The 15,911-nt window shown below is 30.3% G+C and overlaps 1 protein-coding gene across 1 annotated transcript; it reads left to right on the top strand.

Moving 5' to 3' along the window:
- The first annotated feature begins 4,750 nt into the window (after positions 1-4,750).
- Positions 4,751-6,590, top strand: LOC109790103 (transcription factor bHLH93). The gene is made up of 4 exons (XM_020349206.3): positions 4,751-5,367; positions 5,676-5,849; positions 5,934-6,101; positions 6,188-6,590. The coding sequence occupies exons 1-4, from the start codon at positions 4,846-4,848 to the stop codon at positions 6,272-6,274; spliced, it is 951 nt and encodes a 316-aa protein (XP_020204795.1). The 5' UTR covers positions 4,751-4,845; the 3' UTR covers positions 6,275-6,590.
- The last annotated feature ends 9,321 nt before the right edge of the window (positions 6,591-15,911 follow it).

Genomic DNA, 15,911 nt, shown 5'->3' on the forward strand with positions numbered 1-15,911 from the left:
ATCAGGAGTAGAAATAAAGGTTAGATAGCACGTAGACACAACAAACATATTACAAGTCACAAGCACCAATCACATATAAACAATACACATACATAATCAGTATCACATGTACACTCATTTATCATACAATGATGTCATGGAACTCGACTCATAAATGCATGCATGTGACGCCATACGGAAGTTTCACATTTCTCATCATTTCATCATTGGTTACCCAAGGTACACCTAGAATAGCTTGTTACATCACTAGTATGCGGCCTAAGCGGCACACCTGGAATAAATTATTTCATCACATAGCTTGTTACATCACTGGTATGCGGCCTAAGCGGCACACCTGGAATAAATCATTTCATCACATAGCGTGTTACATCACTGATGACCCAAGGTACACCTTGTTAGCTTGTTACATCATTGGTGACTTAAGGTACACCTTGTTAGCTTGTTACATCACTAGTGACCCAAGGTACACCTTGTTAGCTTGTTACATCACTGGTATGCGGCCTAAGCAGCACACCTGGAATAGATCATATATGCACATGATGTATGTCAGACATTCACTATTTCATTGACTCAACATTTCACTTATCATGGAATTTCATGTCTTATTTCATCACGTTTCACATTCTCATAGTCATAGTGTTCACATTAGCACATTTTCATTCACATCATGTCTCATGTCATTTGTTCATGTTTCACATAGTCATACTCATAATTGTTCCTCATAGGATTTCGCACAAGAACTCACAAAGCACTCTAATTCATATCAAAACTTATCTAATTTTGAAATCAAATACATATTTACACTCTACACACAAGGAATACAACAAAACATTCAGAAATCAAAACAGAAAACATTCATATTTTGTTTGTTTCTCATAAGGTTCCCTTAAGAACCCACATAGTACTCTAATTCATATCAAAACATATTTATTCTCAAAATTAATCACATATTCACACATCACATCCAACAAGGAACACAACAGAACAATCAGAAGGCAAAACAGAAAACATTCATATTTTTCCTGTTCCTAGAAGCATGCATCAGGCAAGGGATTGGGGGCCAATCCTACTACCCAACAATTATTCTCACACTCTCGAGCGATGTTTCTCACTCCCCCTTACCTGGATAAGCAGAAGACGAAGCTAGGGTAGAATATGGTTGATCTCCTTCTCTTGGTTCTCCTTGGTCTTCAGAGAGTGTGTCTAGAAATAGTGCTAGAGTTTGTTATTTATAGATGTCAGGAACAGCCAGAACGACTCGTTTTGGATCCGAAACGGCTCGTTCTGGACTCATTCGTCATGTTTAAAATTCAAATCTAGAATGACCCATTCTTAAACCAGAACAGCCCATTCTAGGGTTACGTTTTAACACATAACGGTCATGTTTGGAACGACTCGTTCTTAAACCAGAACGACCTGTTCCCAACTAGGGTTATAAGCCTTTTTAGTAGTTTGGAACGACCCTTTCCAGCTTGGGAATGACTCGTTCTAAACTACCAAAAATAGGTCTTTTTAGTAGTTTGGAACGACCCATTCTAATTTGGGAATGACCCGTTTTGGGCTACTAAATCACCCTTATTGGGCTTTGAGCCTTCGTATAATCTGTGAAAATCGGGGTGTTACAATATGTGTATTATAGTGCATGTCCATTGCATTGTATGTGTTCATGTGCAAAAGTGTGTTGAAATATGTTTGGAACCCGTGATCGTTATGCTATATTATATTGAATTGCTATAGCTTGTTCTGTGTGTTTGGTTGTCCAACTATATCCTACACTTAGACTTAGAGTTAGATGTTTTCACTCCCATTTTCTTTTGTTTGGTGTCTTGATGTATGTTTTGCAGGTGAAAACCATCATTTTGATGCTAGATATGAGATTTAGGCCTTTGCTTAGTGTTGTGCTTTAATAGGATGTTACATCAGGGTTGTAGTTAAGATTTCATGTTTTCTGTTGGTTTATTTCATATTATGATTTATGTTAGTTCTTTTATCAGTTGTAGTGACTTGTTAGTCATTTGTTTAGTATCAGTGATATGTTATGTTTTATGATGTGATACCTTTATCCGAAGGTATTTACAAAGTTTGTTTATTCAATAAAGTTTAATTGCAAACGTTTATTCCTATTTTCTTTATATTATGACTATGTGAGTGTGTGGGCTAAAGGGTGTCACATGGTGAACCAATCCACCTAACCCACCAACTCATAATGGGTTGAGTTAGGTTGAAATTTTTCTAGCTCACTAAAAAATGAGTCATGTTGGGTTGATCCATTTAAAACACCAACCTGTGTAAGTCAGGTTGGCTTACTTTGACACCTCTAATAACCTACTAAAAATAAAAATATATATAAAGAGTGTATTTGTTTTTCAAATGTAGAAAAAATAATTTAAAATATTTGAAAGTATTGTTATCATAAGTGTTTTTAAAGTTATTCAAATTTTATTGCAGTGTTTATTACAAATGCATAAAACTCAAGTTGAAAAAGCATGTCAACTTATTTGATGTCTATCAAATTTTCAAAGGAGATTGTTCTTATATTCGACAAGGAATACTCATTAATTATAAAAATAAAAAATAAAAAACTAGGTCAAATAATATATTAAATGAATTTGACTTTTAACATATTGATAGACAAATGTTAGAAATATTTAATTAATTATAAACTCTGATTAATAGTTTTATAGTTTATAAGAAATAAAAAGAGTTTTGATAATTTATTTAAACTAAATATTCAATATTAATTTTACCTAAAACCATAAATTTTTTACTATGCCCATGTAGGTGTGGATAGAACCACTAGGGTTGGCCTAGTGGTGAGAGTTAGGATAACATACACATGATTTTAGGTTTGAACCCTGAAGTCATTATTGTATTTTCAATGGATTAAAAAGTCGTAGGTTTGGATAGCGAGTGCAAGATGAGTAAATAAAGATGTGTTTGGTAAAACTAATTTATAAGTTGACTAACAACTTATAAGTTACCTGAAAATTTATAAGTCAAGAGTTTTTTTTTATATCAATATGATGAAAAAAAAATTTATAAGCTATAAGTCAAGAATTTATTACTTTAATACTAATATGATGAAAAATTAATGGAGAGATGATGACCGAATCCACTCAACTAGCTTCCTTGCTCATCCAATCTTCTCCTATAGATCCAATTGAAATGAAAACAAACAAAATATGGAAGGAAGAATAGAAGTGAGGTGCACCACCTTCAAGAGAAGGATAAGCAAGAGAGGATGATGTTGCCACAAGGAGGAATTCCTTGATGAAAGATCATAAGGAAAAAATTCTCCAAGGAAAGAACAAAACTTTGAAGAGAGAATTTTAGAAACTCAATCCTCATATAATGGCTCAAAGTCTCAAAAAAAATATATATAAGTTTGGTAAATTATGGTGTAAGTTGTAATTAGCTGCAATAAAAGAATACGCTCTTTCGACAGAGAAGTGAACGACTCTGATCTGCAAATAAGAATAAGCTAACCAAGGTTAAGTATAATCAAGATTAAGTTAACTTGTACTCAAACCAACTAACTATAGTTTAATTTTAAAATTTGAATTTGAATTTCCTCCTAAAAATGTCAGAATCCTAGATCTAAAAGAGCAAATAAGAGTTTGTCACATGACAAGGTGTGATGAGAGTGTGTTAGTGATGTGTGAACCAATGAAAGAGTGTGGAGATACCAATTTGGATGTCCCACTCAAGGAGAAATGCTCTTCACTCTCGGCCCAAATAAGCTCAAATAAACACATTTTTCAAATATTAGTTGTACTCGTAAAATACTAAATATACTCTTAAAAAGAAATTACATCGTAAGAAAATAAATTTAATTTCTCTTGACCAATTTTTTTTAGCCAAGTCTCTTCACTCAATCATAATTTTTTTTAATAAAATTTTTTTTTATAATATAATATTAATATGAAGTATTAAATTTTACTAATAAATAATTTTTCTTGGTTAACTATCTATAATAAAACCTCTCCTTAAATCACAATTTTTCTAATAATAAAATCATAACATGAGATTATTTAAAGAATCAAAGTCGATCACTCTCATTTAGGGATGGCAACGGGGCGGGGCGGGTACGGGTTTCATGATACCCGTCCCCGTCCCCGCAAGTAAAACTCATCCCCATCCCCGTCCCCATACCCGTCGGGTATGGATTTTCATCCCCATCCCCGTCCCCGTCGGGTATCGGGTATACCCGTACCCGTACCCGTACCCGTCAATTTTTTTATTTTTTATTTTTTTTAAAAAAATAATATTTTTAAATTATTTTTTTTTATTATTATAATTATAATTAAGTTATTTTTTTATCTCACATTATAATAAATAATCATACATAAAAAAATATTAAAATTTTTTAATATAATTAAATTAAAAGTGAATATTAAATTAAAAATGAGAACGGGGACGGGTACGGGTACGAGTACGGGGCGGGTAAGTACATACCCGTACCCGTACCCGTACCCGATTCAATATATCGGGTTTTACCCGTACCCGTACCCGGTCAAACCGGGTATTCCCCGTCAAAGTCGGGACGGGTTCGGGTATTACCTACGGGTACGGGTATATTTGTCATCCCTACTCTCATTTACAACGAAATGGAATTATTATGACTAATAACAAAACAAGAAAATAATCTCTTAATAATTATGTCTTTTTTTTTTTTTTCTTTCTATTTTCCGTATGGGTAATAATGATATGGGTACTACTGTGATGATGTGAGGCATTATTTAAAGTGGTTTGAAGTTGTGTAAAACCTTGTCGCGTGGTCACCAGTTAGGTCAGAGTGTCAAAGTTTCACTTCCCTTGTTGAGCAGAGAAGGAAGGGAGGGAGTGATGGAGCTTTCTCAACTTGGTTTCCTTGATGAGTTAGTTGCTCCAAGAAGAGACACATGGAACGCTTTCTCCACTGCCTTCTGTGACCTTCTTCCCAATGCTTGGACTTTCGACTCTTTCCTTGAGACCCCTTCTTTGCCCCCATTTCCTGCATTGGACCGCAGATTCGAATGCCCCTACTCCACCCAAGTGCCTCCTTCCTACCCTTTTTCCGATGCCTTCGCAATGCCATTGAGTGATGACCCTCCACCACTTCCACCGTCTCTCCAGGCTCAAGAGGTTGCCTTTCGTGACAACACCCACTTTGGAGAAACCAAGGGTGTCTGCAAAGTTGAGGAGCAGGGCACGGAGGTTGTTGTTCCTCTCTTCAACGTGGGCCTCTGTGATGATCGAGACAGAAAGCCCAAGCCCAAGAAGCTTGAGGGGCAGCCCTCCAAGAATCTCATGGCGGAAAGGAGGAGAAGAAAGCGTCTCAATGACCGTCTTTCCATGCTAAGGTCAATAGTCCCCAAGATCAGCAAGGTGATTCATTTTCATTGATTGCCACATAAAAAAAGTTTTTTTTTTTTTTTTTTCGCAATCAATAAAAAGGAAATTAGATTTCTCAATTCAATTTTAGTGTAAGTAGTGAGAAACACTTGTGTTATTTAACTAAAGATCACACTTTGATCCTCCACTTGGGTATAGAATCAAAATGAAATTAAAAAGGAAGAAAAGAAAGGTTTATCAAGTTGGGTTCAAATCCATACCATAACCCATGTTTGGCCTTTTTATTTGTTTGTTTTTCTTGATTTGCTTACTAACTTGAGAGATTTGTGAACTTTTGACAGATGGATAGGACTTCTATTCTTGGGGATACCATAGACTACATGAAAGAGCTTCTAGAGAGGATTGGTAAGTTGCAAGAGGAAGAGGGGGAAGAGGGCACAAGTCAGATGAATCTGTTGGGCTTTTCAAAGGAACAACTCAAGCCAAATGAAGCAATAGTAAGAAACTCCCCCAAGGTACTCTACCAAACCAACCCCATGATTTAAAGCATAATCTCAGACCCAATTGACCAGTTTCTAGATAAATGTATGCATTTGCAGTTTGATGTTGAGAGGAGAGACCAGGACACTAGGATCAGCATCTGCTGTGCCACAAAGCCTGGATTGCTACTATCAACTGTCAATACCTTAGAAGCATTAGGCCTAGAGATTCAGCAATGTGTTATAAGTAGCTTCAATGACTTTTCAATGGAAGCATCTTGTTCTGAGGTTGGTATTCTGTTTTAGTGCTTCAATATTCATTACATGCTTCAAAGTTGAAACTGAACAAACATTTACTCTTTTCATGGTCATAGGTAGCCGAACAGAGAAATTGTATTAGCCATGAAGAGATAAAACAAGCACTTTCCAGAAATGCAGGCTTTGGTGGGAAATGTCTCTAGGGGAAAGATGGAAAGTAGCCATAACATGTTGCAGATGGTGTTGAAGAAGCAACTTTCCTTCTTTAGTTTGTAATCCAAGGAATTAGGGAAGTAGAAGTTTTAATGAGATTCAGAATAAGTTGGCTTTGATTGATGATTTCCTTCTTAAAGCCTCACCCTGTGTTTTAACATATAATGGGGGTGGTGCTATCCTTTAGTGCATGCTGCAATTTCACCTTTTGAAAAAAAGTGTATTCTTTTTTAAGAAGTGATTTTCAGTGAAGGGGAATTATTGCAAAGCCCACAATTAAGTGGAATCAAATTGATTTTCCATGGATTCCCAAGTATGCTGCTTCTTTTTCAAAATTTCTTTTCTGGGACCTTGAAACAATAATTGTATATTATATGTATCCTGTGGCCCAGGCTGTGACCACCACGACCAAACCAACCGGTTGTACAACATTGTATGGGTCCTGGTCTCTGTCAGATATGTAACACTTTAACACCAGAGGTAAGGTTTTTAATTGTAGAATGAATTGGATAAAAACCAATTATAAATGAGTAATCTTTAACCTTAGATTAGTCTACTATCAGATTATACTTTTGAAGATTTGCACATTGTCACATTACTCTTCAACAAAATCAAAGGTTTAATTACGCTCTAAGTCCCTATAGTTTTATAAACTTTACATTTTAGCCTCAACTTAAAAATGTTTCATTTTAGTTCTTATACATATCATTTTAGTTTTCTTTTAGTTCTTAATATATATTTTTCCATAGAATAAAAAGTAAAGTTTATGTAACTATAGGAATTAAAAGGAAACAAAATTATATGTATGGAGATTAAAATAGGATATTTTTAATTACAACAACTAAAAGGGATATTTCACGAAACTATAGGACTAGAAGGATATTTAATCCAAAATTTAAAATATTGTTATATTTGCTATTATGGAGAATTAAAGTAATGATCATAAAGAATAAATTTATTATTTCTTTTTTGCATATATGAAAAATAATTTGGTGGCAGATTATGAACCATTATTATGAGGATACACTAATCTTTACAGGATTAATTTAGTGAATAAACATTTTAGAAGGCCAACATGATGAGACGATTTGAAGGAACAACTTTAGGGATTTACTCATTATAAAATGAGTATGCGCATGTTGCTTCTTAGATTTCTCTAGAATGGTAAGATGAGGTTGTTCCATTCTATCCAAGGACCATAGTTGTGTGTACCAGCTTCCTTTTGTTGCTGCATAAATCGAAATTGAATGTGCTTTATTTTTGGTCCACAGAAAGCCCAAAAAGGGAAAATCTACACCTTCATGGCTTTTTTGAAGCTTTAAACTATAGTGCTAAGTGCTAACACAAGATGTCTAGAGAAGCACGCACTGAACCTGATTTTAGAAACATGTACAATGATGATAGATTATTAAGTTCTGTGATACGAAAAAAACTATTTACGAAGGAATCTTGTAAGGCTTACTCGGTTGTCTGGTTCCATATGGGAAATGGAAGTAGCATCCTAGTTGAAAAATGTGTAGTTGGGGTTGGCACCACGAGAAAATATGGTAACATGATTTCTGTTGTCACTCTAATGCTAAGTCAACCATAAAGCAAAGCCATTATGATTATCGCTCGAATGTCACACACAAACCAAGAATCATATAATGCTAGCTATTTAAGTTAGTATTCATTTCCCTTTGACTCCTGGTGCTGAGAATTTTAGGTTTGTTTTTTCCTATTTTATCATGATCACTTATTTGTTTCTTTTCTTTTGGCAAGATTATTAACCATATATTAAAGTTATTTTTTGCCTTTCACACAAAACATAAGGTTGCCGTTACTAGTTTGTGATCAAATAATCTTTTTCAGCACACTAAGGTCATTTTTAAATAACTTTTCATTTTTTTTATATGAAAAATAAACTACTTAAGTACTTATAAAATAAGAAAATTAGTAAATAAAATAAATTTTAAAATTTTCATAAGTTAAAATTAATTTATGCACTATAACTTTTATAAATGTTGTTTTATTTAATTTCTCTAAAAATAAGGTAAGTTGATTATTATTTATGAAAAATGTCTAATTCATTTTTTAGAAGTATGTTTTTTTGTCTATATGAAATATTACAATAACATGAAAATCAAACTTAGATCTTATCGATTCTACCTAATCCTTTTTTCACAACTATCTGTCTAACCCTAGCGGTCATAAGTACTTATTGAATTTGTATTTAGACTTAGGTGTAGAGATGACAATGATGTGCAAATAAGTGTTAATAATAGTATAATCATTCACTATTGCATGGATAACCATTAAATGACTATATATATATATATATATATATATATATATAGAGATAATAATACCAGTGTAACTTTTACTAAATATTACGCCACTCAATAACTCTATATTAAATGTGAATTTTGTAAATCCAACTGTTAGATTGAAAGTTCTTTATTCTTAAATCATATATACAAAATTTTATATTAATTCAAGATGATTTGATACTTCATTCTTATAAAACAAAATTAACGTAATATATTCATTTCAAAATATACTAAAATATGAACGCTTTGATTACTTTTAAGTTGTTGTTCAATTTTAAAAAAAAAATTGATATACACATATAAAGTGATATATGAACTTTTAATCCAACGGTTGGATTTACAAAATTCACATTTAATATTAAGTTATTAAGTGGTGTAATACTTAGTAAAAGTTATACTGGTGTTATTATAAACCCCCTCATATGTATATATATATATGGGTATCATGGTATATGTTTAATTATAAATTTTATATTAAAAGTAAAAAATAAATAAAATAAAATTAATTTTAAATGTATATTTATTCTAAAAATAAATCAGAACAATTTAATTTATATATAATTAAAGATATTTCCCGTTTATTAAACAGTTCTATTAAAATGTTTATTTATAATCCGCCGTCTAAGAAGGACTTATAAAAGCCTCAATCCATGGTGAAGAAACACATAGGAAGCAAAGAAGGCTCCTGAACCTTCCAAATGTTATGATGATACTTCACCAAAAACTTGAAACTGTGGCTGCTGAAGCTTCTACATGTGAATTTGTGTACCTTTAAAGCCTACTAAGATCACATAAATAGGTTTTGTCTGCTTTGGTCTTTATACATTTCAATTTTCATGTACCTGCACATTAATACACAAAGTTGTTGCTATAAAGTCCATTTTGAACTATAAATTATAGCTGGAATTGTATTAAGTCACAGTTCAAAGGAAAGCCGTGTAAGGTCTTAAAAGTTCACTTTAACAAGGGAAGATGAAGAAAAGGAAATAGCCATATATATAGAAGGAAGGGCCAGCATGATAGGCAAATGCCAGTGGAAACTTTTTTGCAGAAATGGTGTTTGGCTATGCAGCCATAAATATAAAGGCTAATTTTAGAGTTTTATTTATTTATTATTTTTTTAAATTTAATTATTTGTCCACCCACGTCAGCTTTTCTAAGCAACCTATAAATGTTATGTTTCACATGACTTTTTTCACTTTGTTTTACTTGCAACCAGTTGATCCCAAAAAATTATTAAAATATTAGATTTTCTACAGCCTCTGCACCTAAGAAAACTAAAAGCTGAAACAAGTAAAAAAAATAAACAAAATAAAACAGATAATGGAGAAATGAGAAGGAAGTATGAAAAGAGATAGAGGCTGTAGAGGATCCAGACGTGATGCATGAGATTCACTAATCATGAATATCTCTTTTGGTTTTGGAATTAAAGAGCTTTGAACACCAAACATGGCTATGTAGTATACTACCTCTTTGTTTCTGTTTATAACATTTAATGTAAAATAATTATTTATTTCTTTATATAAAATTCAATCTATATTGTTTTATGTATTAAATATTTTTAAACAAAAATATTTTTAATTAAAATAGGTTAGTGAAAGATTGAAGTAATCAAGAGACATTAAAATATTAATTAGGAGATACAAACAGTAAAAAAATTATTTTTAGAAAAATAATATAAAATTATTATAAGTTTACTGTCTGGGAATCTCATTTTCTAAAAATTGGGAACTAATTGTTGAAACCCTGGGATTAAAGTATATAACTCTTACAATCTCAAAAAACTAATTTAGAAATTCTATAATAAAAATTATTTGTAAATGTTATTTTACACATTATAATAAAGTAATATGATGAACTATCAAATAATTTTAAAATTATATATAATTTTTTATACTTGATCTACTTAGTAATATTATCAAATACAATGATTCAATTTGTTAAATTTACATTTTGTAACACATTATTAAAAATATTATTTCACTAATTTGATATTATAATATTAACAGATCCTAATTATATATATATATATTGTTGAAATTTGAATTAATAAAATAAAATATTAAATAATTTTTAAATTTTTTAAAATTTTGTAAACTTGATCTATACATTAAAAACTTTTAATTTAATGATAAAATCGTTAGAATTTGATATAAAACATGAATTATTGAATAGAATAAATCTAAATAGACTTACTCTTAATGTGAGTGAATCCCTTCTCACACACATACACACACACACACACACACACATATATATATATATATATATATATATATATATATATATATATATATGAGGAGGGTTCAAATGACACCGGTGTAACTTTTACTAAGTGTTACACCACTCAATAACTTTATATTAAATGTGAATTTTGTAAATCTAACCGTTAGATGGAAAGTTTATATCTCTTAGATTATATATATATATATATATTTGGATCCTTTGTACCCGTTAGGGAAAATTCAAATCTAATTTGTTTTCACTAGTCCACTGGAGCTTCTGTTTTATGATGAGTTTGATAAAAGTAATGTATAGGTTAGCTAGAAGTTTATAAATTAGTTAAAAATTATAAATTATAAGTTAGGAGTTAAAAGGTTAGAAACTATAAATTAATTGATTGAATGAAATATATTTAATATGATTAACTGATAAATATAAAATGAAATATTTAATTATTTGAAGTAAAAAATATTTTAAAAAAATTAACAGTTTAAACGTTAGCTTATTTTCAGAAATTAGTTAAAATAATATAGGAAAATAAATTAAAAATATTAAAATAAACGCATTTACCAAACAAAATAGTTTACGAATTAGTATTTCATCCGATCAAAATTTTCTTAGTATTTGGTCTAATGTAATTTGAGGACATAGAGTTGCTTCCTTTTTTTTTTGTCTTCTCCTATCTAGGCTTATTCTATTCACAATAGTCGATGTAAATTAGTCTTCTCCCAACCCCAACCTCTTTTTCCCTTCTATAGACTATCATTTTATTACCTTTGTTTATTCGTGACTTGTATCATCACTCAGAAGACATGAGTTGTATCAAAGGTAAGTGTTGCTATTTTTCCTGACTGCTACCAATGGAGGATAATTTATTAATTTTATCACCTTAATCTTTTCCAAGAAATTAAGTTTGCTTGAGCAATGATGGTGCTTCCCTAGTAAGCATACAATTGTAGGAGGGATTTTATCTCATGCTAATCACTTTCATTCACTTCTTGAATATAGTTGAATGAAGAGAATGAGTGCACAACACATATAAAAATATATGTTTCTGTACCGGTCATAAGCATCAATGTTGTCAAACCCCAAGTAAAAAGGTCCAACTATTATAATAGAACATGTATGAATAATGTCGAAAGAAACATACATTTACTACAAGAATGTTACATATAGTCACATACAAAAAGTATCATTATAGGTATAATATATGTAGGTATATATTTATTTAACATATAGTTACACATAATTTTAGTATTGATTTCGAATGAGATTTATCATATTTTATGTGTCATTATAATCTATACCTACACTTTTTAACAATAGACCAACATATATTGTATTTATTGTGTGGATAAAAGTAATTTTTAGTGATATGATTAGTATTATTATAGAGTGTATGTATATGACAATTTTGTTATAGTGACTGGTTTAGTACCCATTTCCCATCCTAATATGGAGTTAAGGAAACTGAGGTAAATAACAAATATATGCATATTATATATATATATATATATATATATATATATAGAGAGAGAGAGAGAGAGTTCAAACAACACTGGTGTAACTTTTACTAAGTGTTACACCGCTCAATAACTTTATATTAAATGTGAATTTTGAAAATCCAACTATTAGATTGAAAGTTCATATCTCTTAGATCATATATGTCAAATTTTGTTAAAATTGAACAACAACTTGAAGGTAATCAAAGTGTTCATATTTTAGTATATTTTCAAATGTATATATTACGTCAATTTTGTTTTATGAGAATGAAGTATCAAATCATCTTAGATTAATATAAAATTTGACATATATGATCTAAGAGATATGAACTTTCAATCTAATAGTTAGATTTTCAAAATTCACATTTAATATAAAGTTATTAAGCAGTGTAACACTAAGTAAAAGTTAAACCGGTGTCGTTTAAACCCTAAATATATATATATATATATATATATATATATATGAGGGAGTTATAATAATACCGGTGTAACTTTTACTAAGTGTTACACCACTCAATAATAACTTTATATTAAATGCGAATTTTGTAAATTCAACTGTTAGATTGAAAGTTCATATCACTTAGATCATATATACAAAATTTTATATTAATTTCAAGATGATTTGATACTTCATTTTTATAAAACAAAATTAACGTAATATATTCATTTCAAAATATACTAAAATATGAACACTTTAATCACCTTATTCAATTTTAACAAAATTTGATATACACATAAAATGATATGAACTTTCAATCTAACGGTTGGATTTACAAAATTCACATTTAATATAAAGTTATTGAGTGGTATAACACTTGGTAAAAGTTACACCGGTGTAATTATAACCCTTATATATATATATATATATATATATATATATATATATATATATATATATATATAAGGAGAGTTCAAACAATACTGATGTAACTTTTACTAAGTGTTACATCGTTCAATAACTTTAAATTAAATATGAATTTTGTAAATCTAACCGTTAGATTAAAAATTTATATCACTTTATATGTGTATATCAAATTTTGTTAAAATTGAACAATAACTTGAGGATAAACAAAGGTTATTTTGTTATGTAAGATTAAAAGTGATGATGGCAAGCTATAGTCACGCAGAATTCCTTCCGGGTGCTAATTGCAAAGGTTATTTGTGATGTAAGATTAAAAGTGATGATGGCAAGCTATAGTCACACACAATTCCTTCGGGTGCTAATTGCAAAGGTTATTTGTGATGTAAGATTAAAAGTGATGATGGCAAGCTATAGTCACAATTTACAATTGGCCTTCTTATCGGTCCAATTACAAGTGCCAAAGGGCAAGAAATGTTAAAGAATCAATAGATGGATTAGTTTAAGACTTCCGTCATCGAAAACGGAGGAACCAAGGGACATTCAAATTAATTAAAGGAAAAAAATCATAATTATGAAAAAAGAAAGAAGCTCGTATATCAAATTTTAGGATTAATGTAATAGATAATTGTAGCTTCTTAATCTCATAGTTTAGTACAAGTACAAATGCATACATAAATATGAAGGTTAATTGCATCAATATTTATAAAACTATGCAAAATGTCATCAACATGAACATGAGCAAACAATTATAAACTTTGCAAATATCTATAACCTAATCATGAAATTATAACGTTATAAGAAAACAAAAATGTGCTTTAGACACCCATAAAAAACAAAAACACCAAGTAGACACTCTTTAAACAACCACGTGACCTTTGCTGAAAGCACCAAAGATCATACAACGGAATCAAACTTTATACCATCTTAGAGTATTGTTCTTCTTCCTCTTTTAATTTATTAAAGTAAGATTATCAACACATTATCTAATACACTTATATATATATATATATATATATATATATATATATATATATATATATATATAGTAATTCTTGTTTTCATTCATGATTTTATAATTTTTAATAAATAACTAATAATTGAGAGTATGTGTAAAAGATTGTTATTGTTGATGTGGTTATTTTATGGTATTTGTCTGAGATGATATTTTATGAATTATTTTTATAAGGTTATTACACAAACATACTCCACAATGATGAGATATTGTCTGCTTTGGGCCTTAGCCCTCACGGTTTTGCTTTTGGTCATCACCCAAAAGGCCTCTCAATCATTGAAGTATGTTTGTATTATATAAGTTGTTATTTGTTGTATTATTTTATCGATGTGGGACTTGTTTGAATCCCAACAATCCTCCTCTCAAACAAGGGACCTAACCTTTCATGCAGCGGAATCATTATATTTTATGAGTTATGAGGGGTTATAGTGTTATTGGTTGTCACCGAATCCAACCTAGCTCTGATACCACTGATGTGGTTTTTTTATGGTATTTGTCTGAGAGGATATTTTATGAATTATTTTTATAAGGTTATTACACAAACATACTCCACAATGATGAGATATTGTCCGCTTTGGGCCTTAGCCCTCACGGTTTTGCTTTTGGTCATCACCCAAAAGGCCTCTCAATCATTGAAGTATGTTTGTATTATATAAGTTGTTATTTGTTGTATTATTTTATCGATGTGGGACTTGTTTGAATCCCAACAATCTCAATATAATGTGTATGATGGGGTTATTTTATGATATTTGTTTAAGAGGATATTTTATAATAAGACTTATTTTTTTTATCAGATGAGCATAATATAATTTTATTCATGAGTCTCTATTTATAGAGAAAATTTGTTATACAAAATCAAATATTGATATTATCCTATTCTAAAATAAGGAAATAAATCTTAAAATAATCAGAACAGATTAAATCTAAATATTTGAAATATAAATAAAATATTCTTATAAAAAACTAACTTAATCTTCTAAAGATATTTAGGCATATTCCCAACACTCCTCCTTGACTGAATATCTTTATCACCTAATTTGAGTTTCAAAATCTGCCTTTTCTCTTTTTGATTGGTTTATTCTTTTTGTGATTTTTGTTGTAATTCTTCTTGAGTGGGACCACTTTAACATTTGTCTCAAACTTCTCTTTTGAAGGTGATTTTTCATCATCTTCATTCTCCTCTTGATCATCAACTTTCTTTTGAAGACATGCATCTTTGTGGTCTTCACTTGTATCTTCATTTATAATTGGCTCCTCCTCCAAATTTAAAGCAAAACTTTTGCCTTTCATATGAACATTGAATACTTCTTTGTTGTGTATATCTTTAATCACACAATTTTTATCTTCAAATAACACTTTATAGCCTTTTCCTAATAATTGAGAAACACTCAACAAATTTTGGTTAATATCAGGAACATATAAAACATCAGATATTAATTTAAAACCTAAATGACTCTTAATAGCAAGTGTTCCTTTGCCTTTTACTGCAAGGTGTGCTCCGTTCCCCATTTGAACTTTAGAGATATCAGTTTTGTTGATTTCTTTGAAGAGTTCTCGATCATAGGTCATATGATTTGTACAACCACTATCAATAATCCAAGCTTTTGAGGGTTTTTTGGTCATAAAGCATGACATTGAAAGTAGTTCTTCTTCTCCCTCTTCTTGTTGATCTTCAACAATGTTGGCTTCTTCTTGTTGCTCATGAGATTTGCATACATG

The sequence above is a fragment of the Cajanus cajan genome, chromosome 5 (assembly GCF_000230855.2).
Source record: "Cajanus cajan strain Asha chromosome 5, NIPB_CcT2T_4, whole genome shotgun sequence".
Classification (NCBI taxonomy): Eukaryota; Viridiplantae; Streptophyta; class Magnoliopsida; order Fabales; family Fabaceae; genus Cajanus; species Cajanus cajan.